The following is a 24,674-nucleotide window of genomic DNA, read 5'->3' on the forward strand; positions in this document are numbered from 1 at the left end:
TACTGCATAGATCAAGCGGCATCATATTGTACTGATACAGTCCATAGCGGGTTCTGAAATTGGTATTCCATTGATCACCTTCTGCTGTCACGATCAAATTGAAGCCGTTCTTTAAGTCTATCATTGTGAAGATCTTCGCTTTACACAACCTGTCTCTGAGCTCACTCATGATAGGCCGCAGGTACATGTCCTTGACAGTGACCTTGTTCAATGTTTCGTAGTCTACACAAATCCTCAATATCTCATTCTTTTTGAGAATGAACAAAATGGGGGCCGCAGCGGAGCTGTTAGATCTAGAGATCTTTCTTGAAGCCAATTCTTTATCCAAGTACTCACGGAGGGCCTTCAACTCTGGAGCGGAACATAGGTATAACAGTCCGAATGGGGGAACTATGCCAGATAAGAATTTGATGTTCAGATCATTATGGGAATGCGGCGGCATTTCTCCAATCATCTCTTGACTGAACACATCAGCCGATTCCCAGTATAGGTGGTATATTTTCTCAGCAATATCTCCACCATCCTAATCATATCATACTGAAGCAACCAGGTAAGAGACTGTGTCTTCTTCTTCCAGAATCTGGTATGGAAAGATCAGTACAATCTTGGTTGCCGTTGAGAGACAATTCTGCTTGCAGTAGTAACTTCTCCAACTTATGGTCTTGAGTTCCCAATTGATGTTCAGGTTATAATTCCTTGCCCAGCTAATTGATAGATAGCCGGTTATCTTTTCTTCCAAAGTAGCCAATTCCCATTGCAGTGTATCCTTATTATCTCCCATTGTTATACGTACTGGGTGAGTATAATCCTCGCCTCCTCCAATCATGATATCTCCTTGAGCATCAAAAATTGTCAGAGGCTGATCCTGCCGCACTAATGGAATTCCATATTTTCTGACAAAACTTTGATTGATAATAGTTACTGTACAATTGTTGTCAAACAGGAATGACCCTTGGACGTCTTCATCCTTTCCTTTGAACATTCATGACAGTCCTGCTTTCAGTATAGGGCTTTTTTGATTTACTAATACGGAGAGAAGCCTCTGTTCAAACCTTCTGAGCTCAATAACCGGTACTGATCTTGTTTCTCTTTGTATTCTCAAAATAGCTAACAGCTCTGGGGCACTATTTAACTCAAAAGATCTTTTGGTTCTATTCCTAAGCGGTGATTTAGCAAGTGTGATACGTAATATTCTGGTAGCTGTTTGGAATTCTCTTTGTCACAAATGTAACTGTGGTAGAGCACTGACAGACCAGCTGTTTCGTGTTTTAAACCCATTCTTTAAGTGCTTGGAGTGATCAAATAGTCAGAAACACAATCATAAATTTTTCAAGAGAAACATAGAAACCGAAAAACCCATAATAAAGAAAAGTAGTAAACAGATACCCAAACAGATACATTTTTACCAGATGATTTCATTGTCCGAGTTTTGCTCAAACTCAAAAACGAAATCTTCTGTAACCTCCGGGAGTACAACAAGTGGTTCTTCTACTACAATAGCAGCCACTTTAGTCTTCTTCTGAGGGTTCTCCTTGCCATTCCCTCTTTTCTGCTTTCGTACTCTCACTGCTGCCACTCTGACAACAGCATGTTCCTGGTACCAACAATTAGTCTATTTGTGTCTGGACTTGCCACAATATCGTACAAGTCAGTCTATTGAGTCTACCAATAAGGAGTACTGAAAGATCATACCTTCAAGCATACTTCTGCTTTTACTCTTTCTTCTTGAATATCCCGCAGGAAACCCTTCAGTTTCACCGCTCTGTCTTTGAGTCTGGAGGCCTTCTGAGGTCCAAAAGAGCTTGCAGCTTCTCTTTTCCTCTTGGACTACTGGTCCTTCTCAGCAGTAGGATCCTCTTAGTATGAGGAGGCATTTTCTTAGCTGCTAGCCCTTGATACCTCTCATGTGTATGCCATAACTCTCTTAGTGCAGCTATTCTCTTCATCAAATACTTTGGCATGGGGGCAAAAAGACCCCAACTCATACGCAGGTCTGGAAGTAGGGAATTGTGGATCTTGTAATCCACTAATTGACCTTCATAGCCAGTCTTCCAAATCAGCTGAATAATAGTATTCAGGAAGATATCCATTCCTCCTCGAGCAGTTTGGAGAAGGGTATTTAATTGGGTTACAGCGTCATTTCTGGAGATGGCTTCACCGAATGCTACTCTAAAAGCATCTACAATGGAATCCTAATGCTTCAATCTCTCATCTACCATCACCGGCATCCCAGCAAGTTGATTTCATGGAGGCTTGATCGATTGAATTGTGGCATTCCTCATACCATCGGATTACTGTTTCTTCTTTCATCAAGTTGCCTGCATAGTGAATCTTGACCTCCTTAGAGGTGAATGGTAGGCCCCCAATAGAGAACACATTCTCACATTGGCAGATGATAGTTTCCACTTGCTCCACTTTGCCTTGAAACTCGGAGGGAGGCAGTGTTTTAGTTCTCTAACCCAATTGGGTTCAGGAGGGGGAGAGGTGGCCGGAAATCAGTACTGCTGAGACATTATAGCTAACATATCCCTCTTTTGTTTCTCCAGCTTCTTTCTAAGTTATATTGCTAGCCTCTACTAGCACCATCTTCTGCCTCCGAGTCTGAACTGCCAGAGCTATGTGAATCTCCTAGAGAGGGATCGCAAGCCATAGTAGAAGGAGGATTCTGATTTTCACCGCTTCCAACTTGTGTATTAGCTGAAGGAGGAGCACCAACCAACAGCAGAAGAGACCACTGGTGCTATTGGTGCCAGGTTACTGGCCAATGATGAGGTTGATGCTGTATGAGTGGCTCCGAACATTGCTACTCTTCAGGGTTACTGGCTGGCGGGCTGGAAGGACCTTGGCCTCCACCTGAATAGAGCTCACCCTCATAGTCAAACAGTCGATGGATATCTACAAGAAGTGGGTGCATTCCACTAGAGCAGTTGAGTGGTAAGAGAGAGGTTACTACCACTGGTTGTACAATAGGATGACTCTTTTAGTGTATCATACTGGAAATGCTGTAAAGGGACTCTTTCCTCGCCGCATTGTTCTGGTAGCTGCCCGGGAACCAGACCTGAGGGAAGGATTTAGTGCCGGAGCTCCTGCTTTATCCACTATCAGCATTCCTTCATCAACAACTTGCTGTATTTTGGCAACAAAGTCTGATGGAGTAGCCAGGTTTTTCCACTCAATCTCTATGGCATCATTGTCCAGTTCATGCTTCTCCGCATAGCTCCGCAGTTTTTCCTGAAGAAAGTTAACCTCCATCTTCATATACTGGAGCGCTTCTCTCATGATGGCATTCTGTGCTTCCTGCCACTCTTGTATGACGAGAAGCCCCTGACTACCTCAAATCAACTGATTTCGCAGGCAATGGTGGAGGTAGCCCTGGAGTTCTGTAAAGAGCTGTTGGAGGGTAACCTCATATGTGTCTTGCCAGACAGGCTCACAACTAATGATTTAGGTCTGTAGATTGATTCTATGCTTCTTGACAAGCTATGTCTGCCAACTGGCATCAAGCTGGAGGGGCACTGGCTGCCATTCAATCTGGAGGGGCATATCTGGAGTTGGAAGTGTGAACATTTTGTCTAAAGGAAAAATAATGTGAAGTTGACTTGAGCTTTAAAGATTATCTCCCATCGGGGCCTCTTACAAGAGGAATTGAATAGGATAAAATAGAGATAGTTATGCAAGGTAGACAATCAGGTTCCAGATTATTCAAAAATACTATCACTGGAACTCAATAAGATTTAAGGGCTCTGCTACCGATAAAAACTTGGTTTCTTTTCTGATGAAAACGGGAGAGAAAAGGCCTGAAGGGCGAGAAAAAGTTTGAGTACTTATACTCCGAAGATTTCTATTCTCTGCTCCTAACTTCGTACTAACTTCTGATGAAACCTTTCCTCTGTTCGGGAAACAATACCACCGCTACTTTACTTTTCTCTAAGCGCCAGCAGGTATATCCGATACTCAAAGCAACCACCCTAATTTAAAGCCATTGTAATACCTGCAGTCTTGGTTGCCAAAAAACTGGGGCCTGCATGAATGAGCTGTCACTCATGTATAAGCTTAACCAATGCTGTATAGCTTTCGCTTATTGTAAACTTCCCTGCTATAGTCCCTGTCACTATCGGCGGACCTGCAATACTCAGAGGATACAGAGTATCAATGGGTAATCAGAGCTTCACTCTGGCCAGTCCTCTAGTCATTGGTTAGGTATAGTCTCATCAATCATTGCTCTCATGAATAGATCCTCTTACTCGCACCCAACATGTAGTTACTCTAACAGCTTGTAGCTAACTACACTGCCGGCACTTGCATATCACTGTGCAACTAGCTTCCAACAATAACTCTCAGCATGTAACCGGGCCAAATGTATGTACTCATATACCAGACAGTTGAAATGGCTCTGTTACATAGAATGGGTCTTTGATTTTGTCCGTAGAATTATTAGTTTCTCAAGGGGGCGAATAGCGAGTATTCCGCAGGGTACGAAGAGAATAGTAGAGGTCGGTGTGAGAACTCGCAATAGGGGTCCTGAGGGACTCTAACATGGGTAAGGGTCAATAAGATAGGGGGCAGCGAAGCGGTACTCTTTTCGGATAAAGAATAGGAAGATAATATTGTATAATAATAGATAGCGTAGGTACAGAAGACGTTGCGTAAGGCAAGAAGAAAAAGGAAAAAAAAACAAGAAATAAGAACGAACCCCCCTTAATATACCCAATGAAATCCTAGCGATGACAAATCCAAAGTGACTCCTACATTAACAATCAACAGAACCCGATAAAACTCAATAGAACTCTTCTGACTAATCCAACTCCTCGTAACATGGTATATTCACTAGTCGAGCCATGAAATAGTTCTAGTGAGGAGAGATGACCAAAGAGTGTTAAACTTGGTTAAATATCTCTTGATGCATTTGTTAGATATATACTGTAGTATCACAAATTAGTGAGTAGAGGATAAAGGTAAGAGACAGTTTTTCAATCGAATCTGTCCTCAAATTGAGTTCAGAAATGGTGAGGGGTATCATTCGGAGTGAAAATGAGAATGACTTTAAATTCGATTTTGGATTGAAAGAAGCTGATTGCAAGATTGTCTTTCTTGTCTTACTCACTGATTTTTTCAGTATTGTCTCTAGATTCTCCTTCTTCCTCTTCTGTTTCATCTCTATCTACTCCTGATACTAATGGTACAGTATTGGTGATGGTGGTCAACACGGGACAACGACTAGTACCATCGGCTAGATTCCACAGATCGTGAATCTTTCATATTCTGCAAGCAAAATCCCTCCATATAGTGTAATCGCCTTAGCCAGATAGTATAACATGGGTCTATTGGCAAGGAACTATAATGCCAAGGAATACAAATGAGGCAAGAACGTAGTAGAAGATATTCATGACTATGGACTATGGGGCGGCTCTGTTTGATTTGACAACCAAACTGAACCCTATGACGTAGCGTAGAATAAGAAAAATATTCGTGGAGTAGAATACAGAGAGAGAGAGAGAGAATCTTATATTGCATAGAGGCCGAAGCTTATTGCACACCTAACTACCCGATTACAACCTCCACCGACTAACCCGAAAGCAAAAACGAAGTACAAAAACTAACTACCGCAGCTACGAGAACTACGTACATAATATAAAAATAAAAACAGCGCTCGAAGAGGGCGCGAATAACAATTGGTACAGGTAAGCAGAATCTAAGCGACAATCAAAGAAACCTCCCCGTAGTAAGAATGAACCCCAAACCTCTCCGTCAACTACATTAGCGAGCACAATCCTAAACATGGTGTTCAACCGAAACGGTATCATTACCAATGTTCCCGGTGTCATATCTGTGGACGAACCTTAACAGGACTGGGAAACCACGCGCACGAAGGCAGGAGAGGCCAACCGCAACAGCGTCAGGTGTGAAAGCGAGGGGGGGTGGGTCGAATGTGTGTCCTCGGGCATCTAGTTGTCAGGCAGCGAGGAATTGAGGAGTGGTGACTGGTTGGTCAAGTAAGGAGTGGGTGGGGTCGTCGGTCCCAGGAGCAACGGCTAAAGACTGTGCCCGAGTCGTGGTTGAAGTGGTGTCCTCTGGAGCGGACATGCAAAGGGGTGAGTCGAAGACTCAGTATGTATGGGGGTCGCAATCGAAAGTGCCGACCGTATTGTATTGAGGGGTGGTCTCGGAGACCGGTTTAGGTTGGGGTGAGGGGAGCGGGCCGCCTCGGTTAAGAATGGGTTGCCTGGTTAAGGCCAATAGGGAGGGGTAAGGTCACGGGACCTCGGGTAAAAAATTTGACGATAGTTTCGCGACCGAAGGGTCGCTAACTTCGCGGGCTGTCGAGCGCTTTGGGAGTAGGTTTTCGCTTACTGGAGATTACTGACAGTGTGCGTACCCGGCGTGTGGGATCACTCGTGCGATGAGTGAAAATAAGGAGGGGCGAAGGCGGCTTTCGAGAGTAGCCGCTGGTTTGGCGAGGGGTGAACGGTGGACGCATCCCGTGAGGGCACCGAACGAACAAAGAAGGGGGGGTGTCGAGCGAGGGAAGTTCAGGGACCGAAGAAATTCGAGAATCAGTATAACTCCATCTCGGGGGGAAGAAATCCTATCGCGAGCCAGAGGCGAGCGAGTAGAATACAGAAGAAGAAGAAGAAACTTATATTGCTTTGAAGTACAAGACTTATCGCACGCCGACCCGACCGCCTAAAACACGAACCGCACAAAAGAAAGAAAGAAAAACAACAAACACAAACGCAAACGAACAAAAACAAGAACAAAGCAAACGCGAACAAACACAAGCAATAACAAGAGAATTCCAGAACGAAACTCAACCAGAAAGCCCAACGACAAGGAAAGATAACATATCTCAGCGGACTCGAGCGCTGGATCCATCAAAACAAAAAATAAAACCAAAATTAAAGAGTAAAAGGAAACTGCCCTTCCTAATCCCGTCCCTAATCATTTTCTTCCATACCCTCTTCCAGGTCCGCCTCCGTCTCCGCCGACTCGTACTATTTCGAGAGTTGAGATTGTTTTGCAAATTGTAGGATAAGGTCCGTTCTCAGGTTTGTAAACATCCAGTTTTCCCAGGTCATCGCTCCGGGGATCTTCTCTATCAGAGGGGTGCGGATTCGAGCCCACGCTGGCCATTCCATAGGTATGTGTTTCGCTGAGTTTTCCATTCCACACTGGCATGGTTCGGGGTCTGTATGAACTGCGTGCTTGTTGATTCGGGTGGTCTGGCACCGGATTCGAAATACTTTTTTTGCTTCCGTAAGGGTGAGTTTCGCTATCTTGGGAGGGGGGCGGAATTCCCCCCGGTGGTGGTAGTTCGGTATTGATTGTGTATTCCATTCTTCCAACAGGTGATCGCGTAGTAGTTTATATTGGTTCCACTTATCTCTCGCATTTCCGGGGGTCTGATATGGGAGTAGTAGGGAGGCGATTCGGTGTAAGCCTGTTCCTTTGATGTTTGCTTCTCTGTATGGGAGGAGCTCGATCAGGGATTCATTGTTGGGGTGGGTTGCGTCAGTGCAAAGTATTCTGGTTCCGTACTTTCTTGAGCGATATGTCAGAAGATGTTGTAAGGGGGGTAGGCCTGCTTCTCGGAGGAGTTTAGCTCTATTGGTCCATCGTGGTAGGCCGGTGATGATCCGGGCCGCTTCATTGTATAGTGGTTCGAGGGATCTTATAATGTGGTCTGCATCCGTCCAGCAAGCCTCGGATCCGTAGAGTAGACTTGGGAGGAAGCCTTGTGTTATGATGTGGTGGATCGTTTTAACCGTTATGCCTGGCAGGTGGGCGGTGTATCGAATCTGGTGGAGGGCTTTAAGGCCTTTTGCGATCGCTGCTTCGATGTGGGGCCGGAAGGAGAGGGTCGGATCTATCCAGACTCCTACATATTTCAGCCTCTCCTTGGGGTGTATCTCGATATTGTTGATTTAGACCGGGAGTCGTGGTTGTTGTATGGATGATGTGGTGGGCCGGAAGAAGATCAGATCGGATTTATCCGGGTCGTATTTGATTTGGAGTGGCTCAGCTTTTATTAGTCTCTCTCTCATTCGTTCCTCCATTCTCTTGATTGTGAAGCCTGGTGTTTTGGATATTTGTACCAGCGCGTCGTCATCGATGTAAGTAGTGTCCATCTCTTTCGGGCTGTTTGTTGGGTCCAGGATTACTCCAGCATAGATCATAAATAGCACCGGGGACATGAGGCTTCCTTGCGGCACTCCAGAATCATAGGGTTGTGGTTCCTCTAGCTCATGGTTAAATTGGAACTGTAGTTTTCTGCCGGCATTGAATTCCTTGCACCATTCTGTTAAGTAGGTGGGGAATTTTTGTTGGTGCATAATTTCCGCGAGGAGTAGGTGGTCGACGCAGTTAAATGCTCCTTGGATATCGTTGGTTAGGATCGCTGGTCTGCCTCGTCGAGCGATTCCGGTAATGTTTTTCAGTAGTAAGTTTTGTTGTATTAGTGTCAAGGTTCTCAGGAGAGCGTCGATTGCCGAGATGGTTGGTCTTCCTCCAAATTGATTCGCTGAGAGTGTGCCTAGGATTTCTCCAGCGGTGCAGAGTCTCTGAGCCACTATCTTGTCCAGGATTTTGCTGAAGCATTGTAGAAGGGAAATGGGCCGATAGGCTTTTGCTTCATGATAGTTTGCTTTGCCGGGTTTCGGGATCGGGATGCACTTAGCTATTTTCCATTCCGCTGGGTGTACTCCGTGCCGGAGCATGGCGGAGAACATGTCTTGGATTAGAGTTGTATTTGCTCTGACTATCGCTTTAATAAAGGTATAGGGGATGCCATCCGGGCCGGTCGCCGAATGCGCTGGACAGGAGTCGATTGCTTTATTCAGTTCTTCGGGGGTGACTATGTCGAAGGTATTGCTAAGGTCAAAAGAGGGGGGCCTAATGTTTAAAGGGGGATGGTTGGGGGACGTCCGTTTTGAGGGGAAACGTTGAGCTCTTAGAGCTTGGCATTTCCCCGCAAACGTTTCTTCACCTTGTATTGTTGGTATGATTGTGTCTCTTCTCCTTCCTGCATTTAGGATTCTCCAGACCTCACTACCTTTCGCCTCGTTCATTGTCTTTTCCCGCTGGTCCGCTTTTGCTTTCCGGATCATGCCTGTCCATTCTCTGCATGCCTTCCGGTGCTCCTCCACGTGGTTGGGTTTCTTTGTATTTCTCGCCTTCCTTTCTGCCGCGTTTACCCTTGCCTTCATTTGTTTCATTTCCTCTGACCACCAGGAGTTGGCTCTTACTCCTTCCTTCGAGAGTGGTGTTACTATACTGATTGTTGCCCTGACCAGTTCTAGGAAGAAGTCGACAGTTTGTTCCGTATGTTCCTTGGTTTCCCATGCCTCTGCAGGGAGGAAAATGTTTGACATGTGGTTCTCCAATAGCTTCCAGTCTGTTTGTCGCCACATCCGTCTTGGTACAAAGGGTGGTTTTTCCAAGTGTAAGTGAACGGAGGTTCTCCCGTGGTCTGAGCCCACTCCATAGGATTCAGTGCTCCATCGTAGGTTGTGGTCGAGAGTTGGGCCTTTTACAAATGTAAGGTCGATGATTGTCGGCCTTTTTCCTCTGGCTCTGGGGAAGTGCGTGAAGACGCCTGGTTCGTTCAGGAGGGTCAGTTTCTGTCGAGTTATCCATTGTTTTAGCCGTGCACCGTTGGCGCGGTCTGCTCGGCTGTTGTTTCTGTATTCATGTGATGTTATTCCGTACCACATTTGATGATGGCAGTTGAAGTCTCCCATTACTAGACAGTTGTCGAGGGTTTGGATTGTTTTTGCTATTTGGGCAAAGGGGCCACTTCGGCCTGGGGAGTATATATTTAGGATTTGGGTTTTCTTGTTCTGGATTTCTACCGAAATCGATACTATGAAATTATCGTGTGTGTAGTGGTGTTTTGGTTTGAGGTTGGCATGTTTGCGGACATATGTTGCACACTTTGTATTGGTGTTGCTGGCTGTAAAAATATAAAAGAGATTTGATTCTGGTGGGTATCCCTCTGCTGAGGTCCATGGTTCTTGTAATAGTAGAAAATAAATACTAGAGTCTGTTTCTGCTTCTTCTACCGCCGCCTTGATAATAAGTTCGCTCCGTGCACAATTGAGTTGGTGTGCGAGCGCGGTGTTTCGGGGCCTAGGCATTATTTGTCATGTGTTGGTCATTTTCGGGAACGGGTGTGGCTCCGACCGGGGCGGTGGCTGGTACTTGGACGATTGGGAGCAGCTCTTGGACGGGTGCCGGTGGGTCTTAAGCGGGTGGGGCGTTTTCCTTCCCTTTATTGAGGAATCGGCGTTTGGCCCTTTCGGGGCATGGTGGGTCGGAGGCCTTATGAGCTCCTTTGCAGTTCAGGCATCTGATTGGGGTGTGGGTGCATCTATATCCTCCCTGGCATTCATTACATGGGTGGAAGCTGGTGAGGTGATCTCCGGCGCAGTGGCCGCATTTCCCGTTGTTCTTACATTTCTCCTGGCGATGGTCGTATTCGAGGCACTTCGCACACTGGGTGTCCGGGAAGGTTGGAAGGAAGGCCTCGATATGACAGCTTCGGTTAAAGAGAGATAGGAATTTAACTCCTAGTGTTTCCATTGTAATTTGTCCTGGGAGCGCGATGACCATTAATGAGTGGGTTTTCTCCATTCGAGTCTCTGCTCTGGAGATCCAGCAGGGAACCTGGGCAAGTTGGAAGTTCTCTCCGTAGTTGCTTCTGATTTCTGATACTACCAATTGTCCCGCCTCGATGCCCTCCCCGACCGTTGTGGGGATTCCATGGAGGAGGAACTTTGACCATTTGGAGTTTGCGCGGATGACGGCGACCGGTACCTGTAGGGTGAGGAGAGCCTCCTCAATTTCTTTGGCGTATTCCATCGCCTTTGTTGCTGGGGTGATGAACTTTGTTTCCAGGATGAAGTTGTCCTTAGGTGTTCTTCTTGCTGAGATAAAGTGGCAGGACTCGTCCTGGATTCTTGCATTGATCAAGGTCCTGATCTCGGAGGGGTTGACGTCCGATGGGGCAGTGGTTTCAACAATCATCTCCCTGTTGATTTTAGTGTACTCTGGTTTGAATAGGGGGTCCGCTTTTGGCTTTGCGGGCTTCTTTCTTTTCTCGACAACCTGGAAATTTCCTTGGGCGGGACCGGGTGCTGAGGCCACGGCGGCCCAGGTGCCTGCCTTCCATCCACGGAGTGGGGCTTGTTGGGGAGGTGCGGGTGGGGGGGCCTGAGGAGCTGCCTGTGGCGCTGCTTGGGGAACTGTTTGGGGGACCGCTGGAGGGGGCATTCTCTGTCCCTGCGGTTGTTGTGGTTTTCGCTGTTGTTGCTGTTGTTGTTGATGTTGTTGCAGTTGCTGCAGTTGCTGCGGTTGTGGTTGTTTGTTGAGGAGGGCGTGGATCGCCGAATGCATGTTGGTGATCATGTTTGTTTGTGCCTCGATTTGGTGTTTTAGTGTATCCACTGTTCTCCGGAGAGTGAACGATTGCTCTTCGAGGTATTCAATCCTGTCGGAGGGTGGGCAGATCCGGCTTGTGGCATGTCTGATGGCCTAGGTGATGTAGTTTAAGTCTGTCTGGGTGTACGTGGTTTGAGGGACAACGCTCGGGTAGAGGTAGTCAATTCTCGGTTGGTATAGGTCGTTGTAGTCGGATTCTGTTGCAAAGGTCGAGGAGAATTCCTGTTCCTGAGCTCCAGATGGGGTTGGGTCGGGAACCGGAGTGTTCCTGTTCTGCGGAGGGGCTGTCCCTTGCTGGGAAGACTGGGTGAAAAAGGACTGGAGCGATGCTTGCTGCGACATGATTGAATGTCCAGTTCTTCTGGCGGCGTAGAGTGATGTTTCGGAAAGGTTTCTTTTCCTTCCTTTCGGGAGGTCAAGGCTGGAGAATTCTTCGCCGGAAGCCAGTTTTCGTAGGTTTCTTTCGCTTGGAACAACAAAACGCGACCGTACGATCGGGGACGAAGTGGCTCAGCCTGGTATGGTATACCAGGTAAACCGAAGGGAATAAAATAAAATGTTTTTAAAGCGAGGTTTGTTATCAGGGAGTTCTTTGCGAGCCTTAGCGAGCAAGTAGAATACAGAGGTTGCATAAGGAAAGAAGGAAAGAGAGAAAACAGGTAAAAGCACAAGACAATGCCCCCTTATATATCCAACCACAGTCCAATAATAACTAATACCTTCGCATAACAGAAACTGACAGAACGTAACAGAAATCCCCATTACAAATCCTAATTCCACTGCACAATACCTCCTTTCCTCGTTCCAGTTTATCACCTCACCGAAATACATAGCTGTCGTTACAGATAGCTTGAATGCTAAAGCGGGAATTTTGACACTATTGCTAGACATGTTTGAAGTAAAATGGGTTGGAGTGTGTAAGCATGAGTGCTCTCCGAGCTCATAACCTAGAGAAAATATATGTAAAGAATTGACGTAAATGAGCGTTTTGATTCAACTCTAGCTAAGTGGGAATCATCCCATATTTATACTTAAAGAAAAGTAGTACAAACAACAATAAACTGACGAATAGGAAATAAAGAATTAGTCAGAACCCGTGAATATGAGTACAAATGAAATCCTCCAATACTATGAATGGGTTCTGAGCATACTATTTCAAGAGAAGTCATTCTAGATCTCTTTATGGGAACAAATGCTCCTAGTCTTAGGGTTTCCTACTGCAACATTTTCAACTAAATTCCCAAGGATAATGTCACCCACCATTATGATTAAAATGATATACAAAACATTCGATCGTTTCAATTTGAGCATTGGAAAAGCTTGAGCCAATTCGATTCATCAGTATAGTTAGTCGTAACTGCTTGAGTCAAGTCAACCTGTCGACTATAACACTTTACCACCGATTTGGTATTTTTATAAGCGTCGTATAATGCTGAAATAATGCTTATTTAACTGTTTTTGGCAGTTTATTGCTTATTCCACTTTTACGTCTGCAGTAATAAACTCAAACGAATAACCATTATCTAAAATAAGCATTATCTCAAATAAGGATTATTTTAAATTTAAAAGCTTATTAAAAATTATAAGGATTATAAGGCTTATATTGATTTTTAAGGATTATTTTCAAATAAAAATAAAAAGAAAAAAGCGGGGTATCGAATCTAAAGTCTTGCAGGTGGTATCTACCTCATGCTACCCATTAAACTATAGAAGAACTAAAATACCGATGCTAGAAGTAATATATGGCTAATACAATGTGAATTTTTCAGCATTACATAAACTTTATCCACCAAAAATCCTTAAAAAAGCCTTATTTAATGTATAAGGGAGATCAGGTATAAAGACTTAAATTCTTTGGTAATAATTATCTAAATCTAATGCTTATCTATAAAATAAACTGTATATATGCCTTATTGTTGAAAAACTCTTACCCAAGAAAGAACCTTATCTCAACTTAAGGCTAATACCGCCATTGTTTATCAATAAATCCTTATTTAATGCTTATTTATCAATAAATTGTTTCTAGAGGCTTATCTTTTTACCAAATCGGGAATTAATGTACCGAAGAGTAGTAAGACTTGAGATAGGCAAGCATAATAGGTCAGGTTCGATCCCTGGTGAATTCTTTTTTCTTGTATCTCTTTTGTTTTTTCTTTTATTATATAAACTTCAGGGTTTATAAATAATGTGTTTATTAAAGTAACATATGGACTTAAGATTAATTTCCGAATTCACTTCCCCATAGTAAAAAGATTCATTTCCTCATTAAAGACAGTCTATTTAATAAACACATTTTCGATGATTTATTTCAGACCAAAGTTTTACGTGAGTATATGATGCACTTTTTGATTCATTTCCATAGTTGATAGAGTGGGTCTCGGCATCCTTGATGTATGCCTTCTCCTCCCTAACCTTCCTGTCAAGCGGAACTGAAGGCCTCCCTTGACTCTGCTGAAGCCGCACATATACCCGCATCTGAGCTTTCCTCAACCTCTCCTGGTTGGGTACATGCTCTTCCATGCAGAGCAGATCATCAACGCCGAGAATATCGTCAAGAACGAGTGAATTGATTTTTTGGAAGCGGGCAAGGTGGTCAGGTAGTTGAGACATGGTGATAGGGAAAAGGTCCATCTGGTCCGCGCCACCTGAGTTGAAATAGGTGGGTGCGCATAAAGGTTATTCATTATTGATGCTACTTCCGAACAACGTTATTACAAGTAGTTACTGTTCATGGAGAGGTTTAGGACGTACTAGTGATCCGGGACCCGATACAATAATTTTTCGTTGCTGAAACTCCCCATCCGGCGTTGTTTGTAGAACGTCGATAGCCCTAACCCTTAGTCTCGGCGGGGAAACGGCTTCTCCAATCCTAGCCCGCAGCACAAGTACTGATCACCACATTCATCATTGGCGGGAACTACCCGCTGATCATGGAGACCTTGTAAACTTAAGCTCAAACGTACAAGTCATAAATCTAGTGCCTATACCCCCAGGGATACCAACATATAGAGTAGTATTTACATACGGGATGATGCAATTCCAGGAACTAGGATATATATATATGCTTATCGGAAGCAGTCGATCGACTGTCGAGTTTACAGCGGATTCTCAAATTTCTTGGTACTTATCGATAACATGCAACAACTTCATGCAAGCCAGGTCTATGTTGAAAGTAACACGGGAAAGACGGATTGCCGGGGGGGTGTACCTGCGTCTACGGCTTATTGGCGCATACATTGTGCCGCACTTCGTCTGAGTCTTGAATTTTGGACTCAACTCAGGTGTAGCTGATCAGGTGTACGCTTTCATGTGACCAAAATTTATTCATACAATTACATGTAGTATGTGTTCCCAAACACAGATCTATTCCACCGCCGATACGCATGTAATATAAAGGCCAGCATACTCACGTGAAGGTGGTCCTTCGTTCGCCCTCACAGGTATGTATATTTTCTTGTCATGTGATGTACAGTACCTTATACTTGTGTCTAATTACACGTACGTACACTTTTGCAGTGCTATGAAGTACGGCCCCCGACGTGGTCCTATGACTGGCCAGAATGTAACAGAGCACTACAGCATGATCCTGTGATAAACCTCATAAAACATTTACTTGTCGGAAGCACTACGCTCATACCATTGGGAGTAGTGGCCACGATGACCGAAACAAACATTTATTTGCTATTTTTCTACGCTCTCTCAAACATCACCAAACACCCAGCTGGCCAGATGACCTCTCTCTCTGTTTGACACTGACCACAACTGCTAGTCTCTACCCATTACATCCTACAGTGCTGTACCTGGATATGTCTAAAAGATACCCGTCACCTCAGCCATTCTCGGCATCAGTGCCAAAGGCATCGTGGTTGTAACCGTCACCGTGCACTGGGCTGCACTGGTAGTAGTCGAGGATGTCGTCGCCGAGATTTGGTAGTTTACACTGTTCCCAGGGTCGTAGTATCTTTGCAATCACAGTCGTGTCAGCAAACATATTGTCTACAACTGCAACGAGGGGCGGGGGAGGGACGCATTGGGAGAACTTACGAAGTACCGCTAACGTCATACTTGACGTAGAACTGGGTCGCGCCCACCGCAGTTCCAGAGAAGGTCCACACCTCATAGCCGTCCGATGCTGGGCCACTGCTGTAGGCGGCCGCGAAGCTCTGCGAGGTTGTCCACGTGCTGCCGACGGCGTAGACAACAGTTACGACCTTGGTGTAGGCGAGGTTTTGGACCTGGTATTGTCAATTTCTGCGAGGATGCATGCGTTGAGTGAAGGGGGTATACGCACCTTGATGGAACCAGCAAGGACATTGTTGGTGAAGGTGTAGCTGGTGACAGAGACCTGGGTTGCACGCTTCTCAAGATGCGCTGCTGGGGAGGAGGTTGCCGCGCATGTGTAGGAGAGGAGCAGAGCGCTGAGGAACGTAAAGAGGGCGTGGAACTTCATGATGGCCGAAGATGATGAAAGTTACAATCAAAATCAGAGGGGGGAGATCAGGGAGAGAGGGGGGGCAGTGTAGGTTGTAGCAAAAGAGATCTCCAGAGGCCTTTATCTACCCACGTCCTTTGGAGCGGGAAACATCGTGAGGATAAACCTTCATGTTCAGCCCCGGGCCCATCTCGCTTGGTTCTTTTGGAAATTCCCATGCGCTTCTTTCACACGTGTGAATAACACAATCTGAATTAGAGTAAACCAGGCTACCCCAGCTTACGCCTGATGCCCCGCCTCTACCCCTGATTGCGCAAATACTCCACATTAACTAGAGGACAGGACATGGACCGGCATCGGCACCCAGGAACAGGAACGCTGCCACCACCGTCCGGGATGCCGCTGAGTCTCCGGCGAGGGGAATAGTTTAAAGACGACGGTATTTCCGGGAAGTTTCCCGTTGGTGAGCAAGACTCGCCCAAGAACTCAGCAGGATGGCCGAGAGACTGCAGGGATGGGCGTCGGATGCCGGAGGAATATGGTTATTCTAATGTTTGTACCACTCGACCCACGCCCTTGGCTTTCTTCCCCGGAATGAGAGGGCGGGGGTGGGGTTTCTACTATTTGGGCCTTAATTTGGTGGTAGTGATACTGGTTTCAGGGATCATTGGCTAATATTCCCAGTTTATTCAGATTGTTCCATGCGTGCTTACTACTACAACCCGGTCCCGATTAGGCCATTAGTGCAACCGGGACATCACATGCGCGCTTCTCAGGCACCATTTGCACCATCTGCTCCCTCATCAGAGGCACCACTTTCGACCGTTACCGAATGATGTTGGTTCTACAACCTAAAGACTTGGTATTAGCCCCAAGAAACTCTTCACGATTCACCACTAGCTACCCCACCAGCAACGGAAGTCAAACGGCCGGCCGGTTAATTGTTATTCCTTTTCACGAGAGTTCAGGGCAGACTCGCTATAGGCCGGCCGGAAATGAGGAAATACCTCGTTCAGTACTGTTGATGATGCCTTACGGGATTGCGAGCTGGGGACTGGGCTGAAGAAAACAGAGTGCAATTAATTAATTACACTCCCCCATGTTGCCCTGGGCAATCCACGTTGTGTGGGGTTAATCTTTGCAGGGAAAAAGGAAAACTCCCCAAGCCCTCTAGCTCTCCCCCCCTGTCGTTTCAGTGCTTGGATATCGAATTCGAATTGATCATTTCAGACACAAAAAGATGCAGATATATAAAGTCAATCATCTGTACCTCTCATTGTATCTATTCCTCATCATCATCACGGTGAACATTCCTTAAGCCTCAGGTCGCATATCTCAGCAGATCAGTCAGTCCACTGTCAACATGGTTAACCTCCGCAACACCTTCGCCTGCCTTCTCGGCGCCCTGCTCGCTCCTTCAGTCGTTCTAGCAGCGGACAGTGAAGCATGGAAGACAAGATCCATCTACTTTGTTTGTTCCCCAACCAACCAATAGCTATAGCTATGCCTCCACAGGTCAATGACTAACCAGCAGGATTTAGGTTCTTACGGACAGATTTGCCAAGACCTCCAGTTCCAGCACCACCGCCTGCAGCAGTCTGAGCTCTTACTGCGGCGGTACCTGGAAGGGGATGGAGCAGAGGCTCGACTACATCAAGGGACTCGGATTTGATGCCATCTGGATCACTCCCATCGTTGCTAGTAATTCAAACCCCCTCCTCTCCGCACTCCCGGTAATGATAATATACATATTCTATATGATTCGATTCTGACCACAATCATCTGCACTTAGACACTGATGGCGGATACCACGGCTACTGGGCCAAGGACCTCTACTCTGTCAACACCAACTATGGTTCTGCCGCGGACCTGACCTCGCTGATCACGGCTGCGCACAACAAGGGGATGTACATCATGGTTGACATTGTCGCCAACCACATGGGTGCTGGAGACGTCACCACCTTCAACCCCTTCAACAACGATGGCTATTACCACACAAGCTGTGACATCACCGACTACAACAACCAAGCCAACGTCGAGTACTGCCGTATCGCCGGTCTCCCTGATATCAAGACTGAGGACTCCAATGTCCGCTCAATCTTCCAGTCATGGATCAAGAACTTGGTCTCAACCTACCAGATCGATGGACTCCGTCTCGACACCGTCAAGCACGTCGAGAAGGACTTTTGGTCGGGATTCACCAGTGCTGCTGGTGTCTTCAGCATTGGAGAGGTCTACAACGGTGACCCCGCATATGTAGGACCTTACCAGAACTACATGTCCTCGCTCGTCAACTTCCCCATGTACTATGTGATCACGGACGCCTACGCCCGCAAGGCCAGCTTCCAGCCCCTTGTCGACCAGCACAACAGCGTCAGCAACAACTTCGCCCGTCCCGAGCTTCTCGGAATGTTCATCGACAACCACGATGTGCAGCGCTTCCTGAGCATCAACTCTGACTGGACCCTCCTCAAGAATGCCCTTGCCTTCACCATGCTTTCCCGTGGTATCCCCATTCTCTATGGTGGTACCGAGCAGGCATATACCGGTGGAAACGACCCAGCAAATCGTGAGGATCTCTGGAGGAGTGGATACAGCACCACGCACGACCTGTACACCTTCACCGCGAAGCTCATGGCCGCGAAGAAGGCTGCCGGTGGTCTTGGCGCGAACGATCACGTCCATCTGTATGTTACCGCGAACGCATACGCCTTCAGCCGTGCTGGCGGGAAAGTCGTTGTTTTGACCACCAACAACGGAAGTGGCACCAGCGGCCAGCACTGTTTCAACACCGGTGTTGCCAGCGGAACCGTCTTCACCAGTGCTTTGGGAACTGCGACCTACACTGCGGGCTCCAACGGAAACATTTGTGTCAACGTGTCGAATGGACAGCCGGAGGTTCTTGTCTCGTGAGTACCTCGGTCCGAGTGAGAACAATAAGTACTAACAGTGTAGATAGGGGAGTTACTCTCACGACTACCACGACGGCGGCTTCGACACCGACAACGACGGCCGGTACCTGCGTTACTGTCACGGCAACCGTTTATCAGTAGTTTATAAAAAAGGAAAGGTTCTGGCCAAAATGCGAGTTTGGACGGATCACGGAGATGGAATTGTTTATTGTTTGTGCTTGTTTTGTGTAATTAATATCATGGCAATTTATGTGTCTCAATTACGAAACATAAGTCTCGAAATTAGTTCAATAGTTGGATAAGCTTAAGGGAGTGTAAGGGGGCACTGCTCTGGCAATAGAGAGTACCGCCGCCTAATCAATCTTTCGCCTTTCCCGCTCCCAATATTCTCTTTCTGTTCATCTTCGAGCCCTTAAGATAATTGTTTCTCTAAGAAGACCACGTCCGTCAAATCGAAATATTGGCAAGCCTCTAAATTAAGATCTATCGACTTAAAGATATCAAATCCTTCGAATAACCTTCCGGATAGGATTGAGAAATAACGTGTAACCCAGTATTGATTAGTCTTTTCTTCTCTGATTGATCGATCAAAAATCGAAGGAAGACGGGTCTACATAAATTGAAAACTGAACCCTAACCCTGACCTTTACGAATACAGCAAAACCTACCACAATTCCACCCCCACGGTGGCCAAACTCTGCTAGAAGTATTTTAGGGATGAAATCTAGAGATAGGTATTTGTTAGAAAAAAATAGGTTCTGTTTCCTCCGAACGCTAGAAGTTTAGTAAGGTGGAATTTCGAGAATTATGATAGGTTTCTCTGTAGTCCTAATCTTGGTCAGGCTGGCCGGACAGGGGAATTCAAATAAAGCAAAGAGTATAGTATCAGAGAGCCTACTAGCTGTTGTAATGGTAACTCGAGAGTTTCAATTACAACTTATGGCCCGCCATGTGTACGAACTTGTTATCCCGTCTATTCTTTATCGATATTCCATCTATACTTGCCGGGAACAACAGGACTTTATATACTTAATCCAGAGATGCCGTGGGAAAGATTACAGCACCTGCCCATTTCCACGCCTGTTGAGAATCTTATTTTTTGGGTACAAATCTTTAGAACCCACCCCGGTTTCTCAATCCTTATCTTAACTTACGTATTTCATATCACTAGTATACTGACTCTACATCTATAAACATATACGCGGGCCCGTCGGATATCCCCAGCCTTAATGAATGCCATTTCTCAAAATTCTCAGTTGTCATGATTAGTTGATCATTCCTGAGCAATCCTAACGTTCCACACGCGTAATTACTCCAAGGATTACTACGTCGCAGGCGTGGTCAATTACTTAAACATTTGTATCTGTTGATTCAAGTTCTGGTGGCTAGGAAGGGGGATGAGCTCTTGACTTTGAAAGATGGGATGCCTGATATGGGGGTGCGTCAAGCTAGGAGTGGGTTACCTATGTATATTTAGGACAACACCCTAGGAAGAACTGGGTATCAACACCCGCCCCTATTGAATAGTTACTCTGCAATGTATTATCGATGCGTAGCGCAGGAGATATCGTCTCAAGTGGTGTAAGTGTCAAATCTACAGGGTTAGGGTTCCTCTTACATATAATTATCGAGATATCTCCCTTGGATTTCATTCGAAGGTAGATCTTCAATCCTCCACGACCCGGGAAAGAAAGAGGAAAACCGACCCAACCAACATATTTAATGTTAAAGAGCGTCGTAGTTACATGCAACAATAAAGATTGCACCTAGCATCTAACATTTACCACTCCTCCCCATGATCCGCCACAACTTAGGCTCAGCCCATTCCAACTTAGCAGCTTGTGCGGCCAATATTCCTGGCACAGCCTTCCTCATGCTTTATAGCCAGCTTCAACTGCAACTCTAACTCTGTTTCTCTCTCTCTCTCTCCTTTACTACCTATACTACATGCCTCCGCGTTGTTACTCTGGTAAGCGAGGGAAATCTTTTCTCCATTTGCTAGAGTAACGACTGAGGTGCAAAATCTCCTCCTTTACCTCGAGCTCCTGTCCCCCCAACTCTCTTCTGAACTGGAAGCATGGCCTCAAAACCAGCCCCCCGTTCAAACCCTCTAAACGAGAACCGCAAAGCTGTTCCAGGATTCTTTGGTGGATTAGGGTTTCTTCGGTGTGTAAGTTGTTTTTGTACATGCTCTACCACGGAAGTTGATGCATCAGGGAAATGCATCACATTTGTTGTGGAAATTCGAAAAGCATCAATAAAGTCGTCTGGAAATGAAGAAAATTAAGTCGTCCAGAAATGAATCACGAAATGAATCAAGCGATGAATCAAGTAATGAATCAGGAAACGGATCATGGGCTCAAACTAGGCTAAAAATCTATTTTTTGAAAAGATGACTTGAGTTGGGATTGAACTCAGGCTATCATAAGATTCACAGCTAATCTTTGGTTTTCTGATAGGTACAATTGTTGATTATTGTCAATCGTTGCTATGTTGTTATGTTTGTTGTCAACAATTCTATTGTAGACGTATCAGACGTATCATTGTAAAAGCTAGACGTTGTTCTATGCTATGTGTACTATTGTACTAGAGGCAGTTTTGGCCTCTAGATTTGTAACTATAAAGAGAGAGCTTTCGCTCTCCCACCTTTGTTTTCTTCATCAGTCATACAATATATTCTTCGTTTCTTGGTTACACTTCTTTGAAATATCTTAGAAAACAACAATATCATTAGCTCTTGAAAATCTATAATTTTAGTTAGTTTGACATCAGAAAGTCATCACAAAGGCATCGGGAAAGGCATCCCTGGATACCTTCCACAGGAAAGGCGTCCAAACGATGCCTTTCCAAGAGACCCTTGCTGGAAAGGCATCACCTTGATGCCTTTCCCTCAACATTACTATAGCACGATGCATTTCCCGATGCATTTACTCCCGTGGTAGAGACATAAGTATCAATTTTTTTTATCCTTTTTAAAATTGGTTTTTATTTCTTGTACATAGTTTCTTCGTATATGATTTATTTCTTTCTTGTACAGAGTTTTTATTTTGAACTTGGTCCATTTATCTTTATATTAAATTTAACTAATTCTTTCGAATAATATTTTTCAGTGAAACCAGCTAGTCGGCCGGAGGTCGCGGGCTATCCTTCTAGATCTAGATCAATGCGATATATCCAAACTGACCGTCTCAAGTAATCCAACCCCAGTGAAGGTTATATCAGCTTCACCCTCCTAAGCTTGGCGTGTATTTCAAATCATTGACCTTTAACCCAGGATATATTACACCTACGACCCGTTTGGGAGCCGTCCAAAACGGGGTTATGGGGGCTTAAGACTCCCTTTTGACGCGCGGAAACTCCGTTCTGGGAAAACGGGTTGTGTTTGGCGACCCATTTTGCGGGTCCAGAAAACAACGTTAACTCCATGAAAACGGAGGTTCCCAATAAGCAACTAGGACCTATTTTTTCGCTTAAAACTCCGTTTCGAAATTTCTCCGTATCCTACCCACTAACGGAGGATAATTATATAATTGAAACGTTGTTTTCTACTGAGGCCAGCTCCCAAGCGGGCCCTTAATGTTTCGCCTGAGCGGCCGCGGCGTGTATGCCCATTCAATGGTTAGGCGTATACCAGTGGCTTTAGCGTGTTGTACAGCCGGTCCGGGCCGAAGAAACGGTAAATCTGTCTCGTTTCGCCCATTGATAAACCTGACCCGTTCATGAACGCTCACCATAACACAATCTGTAAGCTTCGCCATTGTCTCTTTAAACGACTGCTAATGTTCCACGAAACCCTGATTGGTGATGGACCGCCAAGTCATAATTTAAGGCCAGACGAGGACGACAATGGCCCTTGGGCTAGGTAGGAGTGTCATTCCATGTTCTACACTGGGTCAGGCCTGTGGTTGTTTCGGGTTAAATTGAAACTTGAAACAGCAGGACCCGGCGGCATCTTTCGCTGGACGCCTCAAGTTTCGAGAGCCTCACCCGCCGGCCTATTTCTTTTCTCTCCTTGGTCCGACTGGGGCAGTTGAGTCCACTTGAAACGTGGGCTGGTCCAATGAGAGGCGTTCCCGAACAGAATTTCGTTATTTACCCAAATTTCATGTCAAATATCGAAGAAAATGAAATTTTCCAATATTACGTCGATGTTACAGGCCGAACCTCGTACTCTGGACTACGTTTTCCGCTGTGCACCGATATATGCCGGACCACTCCGGCCGAATAATGGCCCCGGCAGTACTTTTTCTACATTCTTCGGCCATATCGCTGTAAAAGGCCCATCTAAGCTCATGTCCTCGTGGACAAAACAATAAAGGTCGAGCACTCCACAATATACGTCGCCCTTGAAGTCTTCAAGGTTATCCATGGCCATTTCCACCCGCTATTCTCCTCGTCGATCATACAATTAATGAATTAAACAAAAGAAAGAAAAGAAATCCTCGTCGATCATATGATCAATCGCACTAGTACTCCGAATATCTATTTCAGCCAGAATGTGAATATAGTTCTTGATTACGATGGGCCGACCGAGCATTTTTCACCTAGTCGGGCCTTGGCCCCCGGCCTCCAAACACGGCCATACAGGCTAGACATTGTCGTTGGAAACTGTCGACAGAATTAATAGCACCTCGCCCTTCGATTCGAAGACACCAGTCACGTGGCCATACCTATTGAGGACAAATTGACTAAGCAGGTCCATATATTCCGGCGCACGCGATCATTGACAATAACGCTGATCGTTGGCCTTGGCACGCCTAAAGTCTTGGTTACGGGCACTACAAGCATATCCGTAAATTTCGGGGGGTTCTCAGGGACAGGTCTGGTGCGGTCCACATAATACTTCCTTGCCGGGATATAGTAGAATACGTGGACTATGGGGGGAGCTTCTGATAGTCATGATGCAGTGGAAAGCGGGGATGCTAGTACGTACTGAGAGGTGTAGAACAATGCCAAGAGGCACGAATAAGCACATTTTAATCATTGACACTGAGTACAAGTGGTGATGATGCGATTGCCGTGTGTTTGAGTGTGTTTTAACTGAATGTTCTGTTTACTTCTATTCATCTCCAATGTATGGTGCTGTTCATTCTACGGTATTCAGTCTCCCACTTTTACTTTTTTTAATACAGGGCGCGCGGTAAAGTGTATGACGTATGAACAGAGAGCTAGAGGCGAATGCCCGAGGTTCCTATAATTTGGATTTGGCCCTGACCACAAACAATAAACGCGGACCAGTTAAGACCACCGAAACTTATGGTCCATTCCCGTCCATCCACTAGATATCAAAGCCTGCGCATGATCCAAGGACGTGTAGGTCTTGGAACCACTCTGTTGACCTATTGATAACACCGACATTGCTGACGTCGCAACTAAATTTCCATCTTGTTTAGGGGCCGGAGGGACACCCATATATTAGAAAGTCTTGGGCCTCCTATCTGGGAGTCTAGGTGGCGGTGCCGAAACCGGTCCTAGTGATGCCGACTCGGCTGTGGTTGGTCTCCAGGTTCGTTTGTAGGGTGTGTGCATTGAAGCCGTCCCGTCGAGATTTTGTCTTTCGTGTCAAAATACACGTAGAAGCGAATGCAATATATCCCAGGCAAATCATGATTGCACTCCACCTATCACACACTGCCATATGAGCCGCCAGCTACACATGTGCAGCGCACCGACGATCCTTTCCCGTTCCCGAGTGACATCCCATGATCCAACCCCATCCCCCGCCAGGGCTCTCATATATAGTCCTCAGGACTCCATACCCGTCCCTAGCACAAAGCCATCCTGGTAAGCTCTCCCTGGGCCAGCTTACTCCCCCGCCCTCCACGTATCGGAGAGTTTCTCGCCACCTCGTCCCCGTGATTCGACCATGTATCCAGTCACCCATCACGTGTGCA

General features: G+C 45.9%; 3 protein-coding genes across 3 annotated transcripts; 1 reads left to right on the forward strand and 2 right to left on the reverse strand.

Moving 5' to 3' along the window:
* Nucleotides 1–13,716: 13,716 nt before the first annotated feature.
* Nucleotides 13,717–14,046, reverse strand: H6S33_006612 (uncharacterized protein; the record flags this gene model as incomplete). The annotated part of the gene is made up of 1 exon (XM_044838052.1): nucleotides 13,717–14,046. One exon carries the CDS (start codon nucleotides 14,044–14,046, stop codon nucleotides 13,717–13,719), a length of 330 nt encoding a protein of 109 aa, XP_044689430.1.
* A 1,200-nt stretch (nucleotides 14,047–15,246) lies between these two features.
* H6S33_006613 (uncharacterized protein) lies at nucleotides 15,247–15,886 on the reverse strand (the record flags this gene model as incomplete). The annotated part of the gene is made up of 3 exons (XM_044838063.1): nucleotides 15,247–15,397; nucleotides 15,481–15,671; nucleotides 15,728–15,886. 3 exons carry the CDS (start codon nucleotides 15,884–15,886, stop codon nucleotides 15,247–15,249), a joined length of 501 nt encoding a protein of 166 aa, XP_044689431.1.
* Nucleotides 15,887–17,231: 1,345 nt separating this feature from the next.
* Nucleotides 17,232–18,921, forward strand: H6S33_006614 (uncharacterized protein; the record flags this gene model as incomplete). Its single annotated transcript, XM_044838074.1, has 4 exons — nucleotides 17,232–17,339; nucleotides 17,410–17,569; nucleotides 17,661–18,777; nucleotides 18,828–18,921. The coding sequence occupies 4 exons, from the start codon at nucleotides 17,232–17,234 to the stop codon at nucleotides 18,919–18,921; spliced, it is 1,479 nt and encodes a 492-aa protein (XP_044689432.1).
* Nucleotides 18,922–24,674: the final 5,753 nt, after the last annotated feature.

The sequence above is a fragment of the Morchella sextelata genome (genome assembly GCF_020137385.1).
Source record: "Morchella sextelata strain SCLS chromosome Unknown scls_21, whole genome shotgun sequence".
In the NCBI taxonomy this organism is placed as follows: Eukaryota; Fungi; Ascomycota; class Pezizomycetes; order Pezizales; family Morchellaceae; genus Morchella; species Morchella sextelata.